At 47.2% G+C, this 14,616-nt stretch overlaps 2 protein-coding genes across 3 annotated transcripts in view; one reads left to right on the top strand and one right to left on the bottom strand.

The window, feature by feature from the left end:
- The window catches only part of LOC144178504 (venom protease-like), a 65,790-nt gene that overhangs the window by 11,917 nt on the left and 39,257 nt on the right, over positions 1 to 14,616 (top strand). The window lies entirely within an intron of this gene.
- LOC144178502 (brain-specific serine protease 4-like) overlaps positions 1 to 14,616 on the bottom strand; it is a 47,213-nt gene that overhangs the window by 5,005 nt on the left and 27,592 nt on the right. For both annotated transcript variants that reach the window (XM_077706416.1, XM_077706415.1), the window contains 4 exons: positions 12,596 to 12,773; positions 3,532 to 3,626; positions 2,793 to 2,881; positions 660 to 940 (listed from right to left, as the gene is read on the bottom strand). In XM_077706416.1, coding sequence (XP_077562542.1) covers positions 660 to 940; positions 2,793 to 2,881; positions 3,532 to 3,626; positions 12,596 to 12,689 — 559 coding nt within the window. In that variant the 5' untranslated portion in view covers positions 12,690 to 12,773. The remainder of the gene's footprint in view (positions 1 to 659; positions 941 to 2,792; positions 2,882 to 3,531; positions 3,627 to 12,595; positions 12,774 to 14,616) is intronic.

The raw sequence follows: 14,616 nt of genomic DNA, 5'->3' as shown, positions 1-14,616 counted from the left end.
AAACTTCCTTTTAGGAGATTGGGGGTGAGGGAGGTCAACGTGCTTATTTGCGCACATGCGCCGAATAATACATCAGAGTTTACTGCAACACCTCGGCTAAAAAATTTGTCGCTCTTAAATGCTGCTATACGAGCAATGACGCGTTTTTAGAACCGCGATGCTCTGCCCTGTGCAGCGACTAACAGTCCATGATGAACACCTGCCAGTTCGCGAAAAGTAAGTAATTATCGTTCGTCAGGCAGTATTCGGCGGGTTGCGGTGAACACAGGTGACAGTTCATTGACATTCAGAAGCGCCCGCGCCAGATATAAAGCTCGGGGTGAATCAAAATCGCGGATAGCGGAACTAAAGTGCCTGCAACCAGAATGGCTCACCACATCGAGGTCGCAGGTCTTTTGCTCGACCTGGAGCAGCAGTAAGTAAAGCAAAAATTACGTTTGCCCGTTTAGAATCTTGCTTAGCTTCTGAATGCCTTTGAAAGCCGAAAGAGAACGCGAGAACATGATAGTGCAAGGCCAGACGCGCAGTCTCACTGCGCCAGACCAGCTGCGAAAGGGCGCAGTCGCGCCCCCTCGCGGTGTCGACGCCAACCGGAGTGGCTCGGCGCCGCCGCTCGGGACACTCCCTTATTCTAGTTCACTCTAGTGGAAGGGACTGACCTTTATCGATGTCTTTTATGTTGCCCCAGCCAGCCACGGTGGCTGATTTTTCTTCAAGCTTCAGGGGCCCGTCGGGAAGGCAGATGGGGATGACGTAGCGATTAAATTTCACGTCTTGGGCGAGCTCCAGTAACGCGATGTCGTTGTTGTAGCGCTTGGGAAGCGAGTAACGAGGATGGATGACGTATCGGACGAGCCGGATGTCCTGAGCCTCCCGGTCTTCTTCCGTCCTCCGGATGTTGTACTCCCCGAGGCGCACGGTGAAGTACCTGGGCGGCTTGCTTAATAAAGAAAAGAAAAGTCGATATCAGAACACCTGCCACGCCAGTTCACTATGAATAACACTACACACTAGAACGCTAAACCTGGGCAGTGCCGCGTACTATTGAAGAAAGCAGAGGCTGTTCCGTTATCCAGGTCAGTTCTGAATGGTGTGCCCTGAATGAAGTTTCGCTGAAGTCAGAAAGAAAATTAATTACTTACAGAAATTGGCGATAAGGCAATTAAGCTTGATCAGAAATCTAGAAGGTTGTTAAAACCTAAGAAATTGCTAATGCAGCATACCCGCTCCTCGAATCTCTAAAAATAAATCCCCGTCATCAATTGATTTAATTACCGAACATCACTTGGAATCACACTTTTCACCGCCCGTAAATAACAACAACGCCTGCAAAAAACTGACAAAAATTTTTTTTGACACATCGACAATGGACCTTTTTCCAGTACCGGTCCCTCTAGCGGCCACCACGGCGAACTAAAAATGGCAGTAAGGCACACCCCCAGAAAGTTTGGCTTTCGGAGAACTCGGGCACAAAATATCCTGGTCCTGCTGCCCCTCCGGCACTGACCCCTCACCCGCACTTTTCACATGAATGTCAAGGTAGCAGGCGAACGTTCTCGTGACTAATCTGCCGTGTTCGAAGTGCCCCCCCCCCCCCCCTTTTTTTTTTTTTCATTTCGTAACCTCCTCACTGGCAGCCATGTGCTGACAGCATGGTCAGTCTCAAGCGTCTTCGCCCCTTTTCTTAGAAAGCCATTATTGTATGCACGTACGAACCCACCACGAGGAGTCCAAAGAGAGAGAGAAAAAAAAAAAAGAAAACGTGCAGATTATAGCCGCTACCTAAGCAGAAAACCGAGGGGCGCGCTTTTGTTTATTTTGCCCGAGGCGCCTGCCAAGAATGGCGGAGCGGCAGCCCGCGCATGCGCAGATCGCTACTGGAAAAAGGTCAATTCTTTAGCAGGCACGCATAAGATGTTCTTCGTGTCTCTAGTATTTCTATACGTAACTTTTGGCTGTAATAACCGCATTAGTCTCCAAACGACTTACATAATCGAAAATATTTTTTCCAGACGGTATAAGAAGAACGTGTCTTTTGATTGTTCACTAAGTTATTTATTTATCTAGCCTAATGATTATCGACATGACTATTCACATGGGTGGCAATGCACAATTTGATGAAGCCTTGAAGTTGGAAACGGCTGAATACGAAGAATAAAATTCGGCCCGCATTAAGCAGTCGTATTTATCCGAATGTCAGTAAGGGTTGCCGTTTCTTTTTTTTTTTCCTCCTAGGTATCTCATGCTTATTAAAAGAAACTAAAGGCTCACCCTCCCGAATCCTTCGCACAACATATTATAACCAGCGCGACTGGCAAATACTCAAACAGAGCAGGTGGTCTGGCCATTGAAAGGACCAGACCACGTGTAAATACCCGTATTCTTGAACAGGTGCGCCTTTGTTTACCTTCGAAGCCTCATCCCCCCCCCCTTCTTTTTCAGAACTATCGCCAAACTATAATGAACTGGAATGAACTATAGAATCTGAAAAGTGCGTACTTTGCCCTATTCCACTCGGAGTGCCTTTCAAAGGGAACAAAGGTTATGCTTTGCGACCTCCCAACAGTTTTGGCAACACTGGAATTAAGAAAAAATATATATATACCGTGCGCAGGTTATTCTACAAGCCACAGTGTTCTTTACGGCACCTATAAAAGGTTGTGTTCGATGATGTTTAACAATGGGTAGAACAACGGCGTGCCCAGTGGCTAAACCTGCATCCCATTAGACCCTAACTACAAGAGAAGCAGGCAATCGACCGCCGAGAATGCACCCTTCCAGCCATCAATTACCTCCGAAGACAATGGGCCGCAGTGACAATCCAGCGCTTGTTCAGAAGGGCTCCGCCGCAGAAATGTTGACCGTACAAGCGCAGAGATGCCTGCACGGAGCAAGAGAAAAGACACGAAGCACATTGCGTTAGCACAAATGAGAAACGAGAGCAAAGCAAAATAAAGGGAAGAATTTTGTTTGGCACGAGGTCAACTGTTTGTTATGACTTAGAGGGCTTAAATATTGCTGTTAGGTTGTTTAATAATCTTATGACATGCTGAAACAAATTACAGCATGTTTCAAAGCACGAGTGGTATGTGCTTTAGTTTATGCAACTCGTGATAAAATCTGGCTGTTATAAAATCGCATATTGGGGTTTCCGGCCTAAATTTTAAGCTTGAAACACAATCCGCTGCCATCGACGGAATGTAATGTAACCGTGAGCAGCGTTAAAAATATAAAATTCCACCTTCTCATTCGCTACACTGACGGAACATATGAGTGCATGACATGACAGTCGAAACGAAGCATCAAATACGGGCCGCTGTTACGTTGGCAAATGGCCTAAAGGAAGCACCACCAACTTTTTCTTGTTATGCCCTGTGATACAAATCCAGGAACAAGTAAGCCTGCTTTTGGAATAATTCGCGCATAGCAAAACAAGAAAAAAAATTATGAAGGACAAAAAATAACGTTGAGGAAGGGATGTTTACTGTCTTCTTCCGACAAACTTAGTTTTTATGATAATGCAATACATACCACCCATGGAAACTCGCCGTCGTATGCATCGTGGCCCCCCACGATCCTGCCGTCCCGTATCTGCTGCCTCCCGCATTGAAACGTGCTCTGGTCCGCTAGAAAAAAAAAAAAAGCAAGGATCCTATGCAGTTTGACTTACACAAGAAACACACCGTACACTCGGAATTTTTTTTAGAATAAAAACTTTCGTCCATTTTCTAATGTCAGTTATTTCTTAATGCGGGACGTTTATTTTAATCCTCAAACACCAAAGGCTGTGGTACATTATGAAATGCGGCAAGCAGCGCACAAATGTTATCGCCCGACAAAGATGAAGTAGGAAACCATTGATTGATGGATTGATTGATTGATTGATTGATTGATTGATTGTAGGGTTTAACGCGCCGACGCAACGCTGGTGATGAGGCGCGCCGTAGTGGAGGGCTTTGGATTAATTTTGACCACCTGGGGATCCTTAACGTGTGCCGAAATCTCGTATACACGGGCGTTTTTTTGCTTTTCGCCTCCATCAGAAAAGCGGCCACCGCGCCCGGGAATCGAACCCGTGACCTCGTGCTCAGCAGCGCAACGCCTTAGCCACTGAGCCACCGCGGCGGGTAAAAAAGTAGCAAACCACCACCACGACGTCTATCGCTTAGGTTCCACAAGACGGTATGCCCCTTTGGTCGAAAACTGCGTTCGGACAGCCGACCAAGCTCAAAGCTGACGAGGGTTACGAAAACGACATCTTTTGCGATATCGTATACCGAATGTTTTGCTCCAAGTTGTACAAATTGAGCAATTTCGCTAATGAACGCATTCGCGACTTTAAATGCAGTCATCTTTCAAGAAGCGAGCATGCTGAATGCCGCGTATATAGTTGAAGTCAGGGTTGTTTACAATTCATCCACCAACATGTGTGTATGCGCGACACGAGAATAAAGTAATGTCTTTTGAGTAGTGCGAAAGCAAATGAACGGTAGCCGTCAGAGGATCTGTACGTACGGGTCCGGCGTACCCGCCATATGCGCCAATCATTTTTTCTGTGCCTTAATCAAGACAGCCGATGACAGGACCTCATACTATCACAGGAGAGTCTATATATATATATATATATATATATATATATATATTTTTATATAATATATATATAAAAATATATATATATATATAAAAAATATATATATATTTTTTCTTCACTTTCTTTCTTTCTTTCCAAATTCTTAATCTGTTTCAATGATCTACCACATCCTCCCCTTTGCTTTCCGAGGTTTTCTCGACTGCCAACCCTTATTTCTGTGTTATTTTCAACGAGCCCCTCATTTCCTATTCTGATTCGCTACATGCATAGCGAGGGCCTCTGTTCTGGCAGTCTTGTTGCCAAAGGGAGCTTAAGAGGGTTCAAAGCTGGTCGACCACTCTGGACATGTCGTAGACACTCGAGTCACGACCCGGGGGTTAAAAAGAAGGTCCCCTTCACCCCGATTAGTCCGAATGGCGCTGGCTACCACCCCCAAGCACAGGGAACAAACATACCTAACATAAATACCCCAGAAAGTGAATGGGAAAATCGCCCCGCCGGTAGCGTAGTGGTTATCGCACCTGACCGGTATTCTGGAGGTCGTGGGTTCGGATCCCACCTGGCGGGCATTTTTTCTTCACTTTCTTTCTTTCTTTCCAAATTCTTAATCTGTTTCAATGATCTACCACATCCTCCCCTTTGCTTTCCGAGGTTTTCTCGACTGCCAACCCTTATTTCTGTGTTATTTTCAACGAGCCCCTCATTTCCTATTCTGATTCGCTACATGCATAGCGAGGGCCTCTGTTCTGGCAGTCTTGTTGCCAAAGGGAGCTTAAGAGGGTTCAAAGCTGGTCGACCACTCTGGACATGTCGTAGACACTCGAGTCACGACCCGGGGGTTAAAAAGAAGGTCCCCTTCACCCCGATTAGTCCGAATGGCGCTGGCTACCACCCCCAAGCACAGGGAACAAACATACCTAACATAAATACCCCAGAAAGTGAATGGGAAAATCGCCCCGCCGGTAGCGTAGTGGTTATCGCACCTGACCGGTATTCTGGAGGTCGTGGGTTCGGATCCCACCTGGCGGGCATTTTTTCTTCACTTTCTTTCTTTCTTTCCAAATTCTTAATCTGTTTCAATGATCTACCACATCCTCCCGTTTGCTTTCCGAGGTTTTCTCGACTGCCAACCCTTATTTCTGTGTTATTTTCAACGAGCCCCTCATTTCCTATTCTGATTCGCTACATGCATAGCGAGGGCCTCTGTTCTGGCAGTCTTGTTGCCAAAGGGAGCTTAAGAGGGTTCAAAGCTGGTCGACCACTCTGGACATGTCGTAGACACTCGAGTCACGACCCGGGGGTTAAAAAGAAGGTCCCCTTCACCCCGATTAGTCCGAATGGCGCTGGCTACCACCCCCAAGCACAGGGAACAAACATACCTAACATAAATACCCCAGAAAGTGAATGGGAAAATCGCCCCGCCGGTAGCGTAGTGGTTATCGCACCTGACCGGTATTCTGGAGGTCGTGGGTTCGGATCCCACCTGGCGGGCATTTTTTCTTCACTTTCTTTCTTTCTTTCCAAATTCTTAATCTGTTTCAATGATCTACCACATCCTCCCCTTTGCTTTCCGAGGTTTTCTCGACTGCCAACCCTTATTTCTGTGTTATATATATATATATATATATATATATATATATATATATATATATATATATATATATATATATTAATTTTCTGTTGTACATGGTGCGAATTTGCCTGCCCATTCGCAGCTGCACCGCTGGCTACCTGCGCCCTTGGTTGAGAAAGAGGGGTATTACTTGGGCTTCTCCATTGTGTAAACTGGGCGTGGAAAACTTGAAGACGACTGGCCCAGCTATAGTGTCCAGCATATTCTAGGCACTATAGTCGCAGCTGTCGTCAAACCAGCATATTCAATTATTTTCTTCTTATAACGGAAGAAAGCGAGGTATGTCTGGTGTGTCCATGAAGAAAGAGCGATTCCTGGAGAGGGGCGCCGTCAATATGACCGCGAAGCGCGGAAGGGTGTAGCCAGCAAGCTGGTTCCGCGACGGGTGAGAGAGGGGCCAACGATACTGGTCATTGTGTCCTCAGGGGCTTTCTGGGTGGCTTTTTGTTGCGTATTTGAGAGGCTGTGTGAGCTCATGGTGATTGTATCGCTTTTTCTTGCATCAAGGCAGTGACGCTTCGGGGGCCTGTAAGTTTTTCAGGGGAACCCGAAAATAGTAGCGCCATTCGACTCTGAAGCGGTGCACCACGACTGCACCATCAGCAGCGCCCCTGCGTGTTTACAATCGAGAAAGGTGCAGGTAGAGAGAGAGAGAGAGGTGATTGGATGGAAGAAAGGAAAGGAAAGTGCACTGGGGATATTATTGAGCTCAGTAGGGAGCTCACCTGCATACAACCCAGTGCGGTGGGGAGGGGAAGAGGGGATAAAAGACTTGGGAGGAGGCTAGGGGTGGAGAAGGTGCAGGTATAGTCGTCTGCTAATCATCCTCGCCTGTCGTCCTCTCAGCGACGACGCCAAGTTCGTCCCCCGTATCTTCGAGAGCGGCGCACATTTTCACGCGGTCGCCGCAACTGCTGTAACCGCCTGCCAACCCACAAGGAACCAACTACGGCGCGCGCTCATGGCACCGAATCGCTGCACCTCCTCCATAGCAGGTGCAGCAGTTCTGCACCGCCGCGGCGGCACCGGGGCTGCACCATGAGCAATCGAGGGACGCAATGCGCGGCACCATTCTTGCAGCGGCGAATCGAGCGCTTTGGCGCAGGGCACCGTGCACCAGTGCAGGCGTTGCAGGGAATTGCGTCTGAATCGAATAGAGCTAATATGACTGAAAATGAAATCTGGGGGACATTTAAACTTAAAGACGGGGTGGGTGGAGGCTGGGACAAAGAATTATAATGAGATGAAAGTACGCGTGCAAACATATAACGAAGGCAGGTTTGCGACAAATACGGGAAGGAGTGTCATTTGTACCCACGACGAGCTTTATCAGCATTGAGAAGATATAGAAGCTGCAGCTGTTTTCAAAAAGGCCCGTTCAAAAAAGCGCAGGCAACCAATGTTTGTAAAGCCGCTTTCATTGGTTAGAGAAAATTAGATAAAAATGCATTACACCATCGTAAACACTGGCAAATAGTCCTAGCTGATGTGCGTGCCGCAAAAAAGAGCGAATATAAATTAAGACCGTGTCGTAAATTAAAAAAAAAATGCAAAAGAATCCAATCCCTTGGGTGCATAACAGGTGTTCTGTAAACAAGGTAGTAAAGAAATATATACAAATCTTTAATTTATAACAATAACTTGCAAGAATCAAACATGGCATCAATGTAATGGTACAATCACTGCGCTCGATTATGGTCCATCCCTCACGTCACGCGGAAATAAAAATATAACGGGTGTTTCAAACAAGCAAGCACAGATAATTCAGTAGCCAGAAAGTTTGCGCACCGAAATGTCCAACCAACAAAATATGCGTACACCGATGTGTCCTGGACCCTGCACAGTTTACCCCTAGATTTCTTTATTTCTTCCCTCCATCGCTGAGCGAGATTTGAAGAATTCGCGAGTCATTCGCAAGAAATGAATAAAGCGAAAAATCATGAGCCCCTCCGTCTAACGACGACGATAGTTGAACGCGAAGCTTTCTCTTGATGGATTCTTTGGTTGGCCAATCCCACACCTCGAGTATGCGCTGCTCAGGAGGTGCGCACTACTTATCTTGAAAACCCGCAGCAACTCTCGGGTGTGCATTCTGTTGGCCTAACGTTTGGGTTTGGGATGTGCGGCGCAAATGGGTACATGCTGGTTGGCGTTCGCTTCGACCATGTGGAAATGGAGCAACCGGATAGGCGCCAGCTTCATAACGCGAGAGACCCAGGTTAGATTCCGAAGCGTTTCTTCCTTCCACTTTACCCCGATCATTCATCATCATCGTCAGAGAAAGCCGGCTTTCCTGCAGGGCATATTGGCGTACAACGGCATCAGGGAGGACTCTAAAGCTTCGCTTTAAGAATCGAAAGTGCTTTTGGACGCGTAAACGCTCCGCCCAGACGCACGCCGTGTCTACCCGCGAGGCACATAAAGCGGCCCGAACCGGTGTAGGCGTGTCAGCAAAAGCTTGCTTCCGCCCTTTGAAATCATTCCGATCAGGAAAAAGAAGTTCCATGAACGAGAAAGTGGATGTGTGTGTGTGTAGTGAAAAAAAAAATGTGCTAAGCATCGCATTGTCAGACGCAGTGATTTTGAAAGAGCAATCAAATATCTGCCGCTTCCACACAGCTTCTAGACAGAAAACGTGCACGCCCAAGCACTGTGTAGAGCCCATGTCCTATTTTGCGTCCTTAAAAAATACAGCATTGTGCATCCTGCAGCAATTAGCTTGTTTGCGCCTACCGACAGCCATCGAAAAAAAATGTGCGTCAATCCACCCTGTAAAGGTGGTTGGAAACCGGAGCTGTAAAGGACACCCAGAACGGTTATTCATGCGACGTCACTATAATTCACGCACGCGGATCTACAAAGAGTGAAACCGGAGACAAGTGAAAGATACTTAACCACCCCTTTTGTTACTTCAAGGAGATATTCTTCCCTAAGGTTAAATCAATGTATGATCCATCAATGGTGTTTCCTGTCGTTGTATTGGTTGAGCACATGAGTGGCAACTCTTTTTCTATGAAAAAAAAAGGAAGCTCAAACCCGGCGTTAGGCGATCTCACTTCTCCGCCGCTGCCGACGAGATCGTTGGCAGAGACGAAGGAGAGTTGGGACGGAATGAGTTGATGAGGGATTCATGTATTTTTACTATCTCCTAGCGCGCACACGGCTGCTACACGTGCCGTGGGCGGAGCGCACAGCGGCGCGAGAGGTCACGTGACGCTATCACGTGGCATTCAGCGAGAACGCAGGGGGTAAACCTGGCGATGTGCTCAATGAGTGCACCGTGTGTCTCCCCGTCTCCGCATGGGCTCGTATCTCAATCGATAAGACAACGGGCTCTCATTCCGTTTCTCTATTCGTTCTAGGTTCGGTTCCTGGCGGCGCCAGTAACTTCTTTTATTTGTTCGAGGCAGTTTTCTCTTGACTCCAACGGTCGCGACAGAACCCTTCGGGGGGTAGAGATACAAAGCTTCGCTGTATCTCGGCGTGCCCCTTCCGCCTTCGAACGCTGGCGCGGATGTTGGTAGCGCTAGGATGCTGCGGAGCAACCTGCCCAAAGGTTCCAAGTACCGTATAGCCGCCAGATTTACTGACGTGAGCGCGAATAGAAACACAAAATCTCTCGCTGTCTCCCTAATTAGCTCATGGTTCCCTCTTCCGAGGATATTTCTTTTGTTATGTGTCCTTTAGTTATGGGGCAGTCCTGTAGGTAGTGGTCGAAGCTGTCTGCTGGTAGGTTACACTTAAAGTCAGTAACGGGGAAGAAATAGGAAAAAGGTGGGGGAAGGCTCTTTTCATAGCTTCTGCACGTCTTTTGCACAAATTTTGTGTACTCAGCCTCGATCACTTTAACTTTCCCCCTATCCCTTTAAAATGCTTTAAACATCAAAGAGTGGCTTTGATTGTGTCTTTGAGAGCGATGAATAATGCCCCCAGGGACCAACCGGAAAGATGAAATAAACTCGTAAAGTGTTTGTTGTGAAGTGCTAAATCTCTGTTATCTAAAAAATCAAAATAACTGAACAGTCGAGTCGAAGAAGAGAATGGCCAGTGTGTTGCCCCTCCCACCAATGGACATTTTCCCAGTAGCGATCTGCGCATGCGCCAGCTGCCGGTCCGCCATTCTTAGAAGGCGCCTCCGGCAAAATAAACAAAAGGGCGCCCCTCGACTTCCTGCTCGGGGAGCGGCTATGCTGTCTAGCGCTGCGCCTTTTGTATATTTTCTCTTTCTATCGCTCGTGGTGGGTTCATACGTGCACACACAAACAACGCTTTATGAGGAAAGGGCAAAATTCTGACCACGCTGCGAGCACATGTATGGCTGCCAGTGAGGGAGTAACGAAAATGAAAAAAAAAGTAAAAAAGGGGTCCTTCGACCACTGCAGATACGTGAACGTGCGCCTGCTGCCGTAAAATTAATGCGAAAGGTGCGGGTTACGGGTGGGCACGGAGAGACTGCAGGACCATTATATTTTGTGAACGAGTTCTCCGAAAGCTCGCATTTTTGCAGGGTGCGCCTTACTGCCATTTTAGTTCGCCGTGGCAGCCGCTAGGAGGACCGGTACTGAAAAAAGGCCCATTTGTCTGCAAAACCTGACATCGCCTCAAGAAGAAACTACGAAAAAGAATTGGTTGTCAAATTTCGTTGTACATGAAGCACAAAAATTTGCATAGTCCTTGTTAACCCAACCGGGACGAAGATCGCACGCGCACAAGACCACCGTAACAGAAAATAGCGCCATTGCGCCGAACCTACAACTTTCACAATGAAAACTCAGCTTCATCGGTAACTGATCAGGAAGACAAAGGTTAGGTCCGCGTGTAGTACTGGTTTTAGCCTGTTTTCTGGGTATATAACTCTTCCTCTGTAAAATAACCCAAGTTTCCGCAATCAGGCTACGGTCATTGAGGCCAACGCTTAATAGAGGTGACAGTTAGTGAAGTAAAGCAAAGTGATTTGGCGTATCGTAGATTAACCCCCAAAATTTTAGACTTCCTCTTCATAAGCCTCAAAAGCGTTTTGTGGGTTTCCAGCTTCTATGCAATATTTTCATTACTCATATACACTCTGTTTAAAGCGCTTTGTTTTGGCTGAATGCATGTAGGAAAACATAACCTTATTCCTTTTGACGTTATGACCCTCTCGGTCAATGCTGGTAGCAAGTGCAGTAATTACACAGCAAAATTAGACTCAGACCAATTCGCCCTCAAAACTTGAACACTCCTTGTAATAAATACCCACAGAAAGAGATGTTTGCGAGAATACATTGAAAAAAAAAAGCCAGGCAGCATAAAAAGTCATATAGAAAAATTAACATAATCGGCCAATGAACAAGGTTCCTAAAGTACACTCATTGAAAAATGAAACGCGATCAGGAAGATATGAACCGGAACACACAAGTACCATGATTTCTTCGCATGCAGGTCAAATCGACACGTGTATTAGCTACAGTAACGAAGTTGAGACATATGACTTTCCAAATATACCAGTAGCACTCCCTCCATTATTTCGCCCACAAGAACAGTATTTTTCAATTTTGGGTGTTTTGATTCATATTTCCGTATTCGCATTTCACTCGTCCATGGCTGTACAGGCAGCAAGCTAGGGCTTCTGAAATATTACTGAAGGCTTCTACATGTAAATATACTTCAAGAGTGAAGTTAAAATCGCCTAAATCACCTAACACACACTGCAATAATTTCGGAAAGAAAAAAGTTTTGAAAGGTAAAAATAAAATTAAGAAGTACGCATCATCTACCGAGCAAGGATATTTCCTGGTCCATGGCCTCTAGCAAGCACCTGTTTGAACGTGAGTTACTGCCAGCGGAGAGATGCATGAGCCGTGAACGCATGCTTTGCTGTTTTTCCAGTTCGGTGATCGCAATGCGGCAGTGCATCCGTAGGAAACTAAGCAAACAAGCGCCGACGATTGAGGAAGCAGCACTCGGATTTGGCCCTGCCGGGACATTGGTGTCGTTCTGCCTGCGCTACGCAAATGCGGGCAGCAACAAAAACGAAGTCGACAAAAAAGAGGAAGTGGAAACGCATTAGGAAGTGCCGATGATTAGGAAGTACAACCAGAAGGAGGAAATAACCGACGAGCCTGTTTACATACAATGGGAGGGTAAACAAACAACTTTTGCTTCTTTTCGCTTGACAGAATAAAGCCGCAGCAACAGCCGCTGTTCAGACGGACTCGAGCGGCAACTTACTAACATGAACACGCAAGGCGAATGAACTCGGACGATAGAGAACACAAAAAAATGCACGAATCTCATACTGCATTCTCAGTGACTTGCCACGTGTGCGTCAGAGAAAAACAACCAAGAAACATTAAGAAAATTCGACCCAACAAGTTCGATAAAGCACGTACCAGTCACCGCAGCCGACGAGGCAGATCTCCACAGCACCAGGGCGCTCCAGGCCACCAACGCGGTCATCCAGCCAGCGCTCGCCGGGTTGGCCATGGGTCCGTCGCTATCTTTGTTTCTGGTGTCACGCCTCCGTGTCGGCGACTTCGCGCTAGACTGACCCCTTCCGACGTCTTCTTCCTGGACACGGCAACGACACCGAACAGCGGCAAGAGCGACTCAGCAAGCCATCGGTCGGCCGACGCCAAAGCCGCGCACGATCTCGTGACAAATGGGGCGCTGCTGCACGCCTCCGGGCGACAACGTGCAGCCGAAGCAGGGCTCGCTTCAGTTACGGGGCGTTTGTCATCGGACGCGCGCTGTCGGATGGACGATCGTCACAAGGAGGGATAGGGCGAGAGGGACCAATCGGAGGGCAGGGGCAAAAAATAGAGAAGAAACGGAGGAGAGAAGAGCGGCGAGGGGGGCACCTAGGGGGCTACGACCCAGTGACCCCGATCTGGTCCAGCCCTCACCTCGCTTCTCTGAAAGGGCAAGGAGCCATTTCTGGGAAAGGGCCCGGAGAAGCTGCTGCTTTTACTTATTCCGTGCCATCCAAGCAGGAGAGAATTGGAACTGGCGAGGAGGTAGAAGGGTACTGGGAGGAGGGACATGTCTTCAAGGTCCGGTGAAAGTTGTCTTGTGTTGAGACCTTATCACGCGTCCCCCTCACCACGTCGAGAAAGAAGAGCCAAATGAAAGGGAAACACCTGTGTTTTCACGGATGGGGCGGTAATCCGGTTTTGCACCGAGTACGGGGATAAAATGAAAGAATGGCCCGATGGGACCGACGCGTGGTTGACGCTTTTCCTACTACAATGCACCAGGCGAAGCATGGACGGGCCCTGTCTAGAGAATTCTAACGCCCGCGCCACCTTTGGGCGGCAACTAAAGAGCGTCTGTTTCGGACACGCTAGAAAGCATTATTTTCCTCGCCACTGTCTGGTGGGTTGTACCATTTGCGTCTCCGCCAGGAGTCCTCCCCCAAACAACGTGGTGGACGAATATAACAACATGCTCACACAAAACAACAATGAACTATGACAATACAGCTGGCACAGGGTCATTATCGACAGTCTTGCGCACTTCTCGGGAGCGGGGACTTCTGTGGACTTCTCGGTAACGGAGTGTTTCCGTACAATGCCTTTTCAATCCGTACATTTGTGGGTGCGCTAAACTTCAATGCGGAAACTGCTCCAGTGTGACATCGATTCTCTAAGACTAAGACATAAGATATTTTTCTTGTTTCTCTTACAAACTCTGTTTTGTTTTTCTGCAAGAAACCTGACATAAACTGGGATCAGGGAATCTCAAGCGCTTGTCTGTATACTTGTTCTAATAAAATAGTTCGGGAATGGCCAAATCGGCTTGCAATTGATTTGTTATGTTAACAATAATGGGAAAATGATAGTTTTTTGAGTGGCGTGTGCAGTCTTGTGTCCTATCTTGTCAATGCCAGAAATTCAGTGATTTAAACTCACTTTTTGCTGAGTTGTACGAGACCCTGGATAAAGACCTATCTGTTTCGCGTGTGCGCTTATCTCCACGGCCGGTTTATTATTTTCATTGATGCCGTAATCGGTGCAAAACAGCGTGGTGACGCCTACAGTAGATAAAATGATGCTTAATAAGAATAACAAATCGTTGTGCGGCATGTAAAGCAACGCTGGTATCCGTTTCCTGACAGGCTACGCACTAAGGCATAATAAGCCTTAGTGCGTAGCCTCATACTTTAACACCACGATCGTACATTGAAACAATATATTCTAGTGGCGTGTAACCATTGGACTCCAGCGGACCAGACCAAGGGGAGTGCGTGACTTTCACGACTGATAGTAATTTCATAGGGCAGGAGGGACATTTGCTGAAACAAAAAAAAAAATTGTTACATTTTTTTTTTCGTTCACAGCAACTAAAAAAGTCGGCGTGGCCTGCATAACATGTTCCGGCTAGAGTGCGAGACATTGAAAACGTATCCACAATG

Source organism: Haemaphysalis longicornis, unplaced genomic scaffold, assembly GCF_048455015.1.
Source record: "Haemaphysalis longicornis isolate Haplotype H1 unplaced genomic scaffold, Haemaphysalis longicornis Haplotype H1 scaffold_4, whole genome shotgun sequence".
NCBI classification, from domain to species: domain Eukaryota; kingdom Metazoa; phylum Arthropoda; class Arachnida; order Ixodida; family Ixodidae; genus Haemaphysalis; species Haemaphysalis longicornis.
Note: the sequence above shows the minus strand (reverse complement) of the source record. Positions and strands in the feature narration are given on the sequence as shown.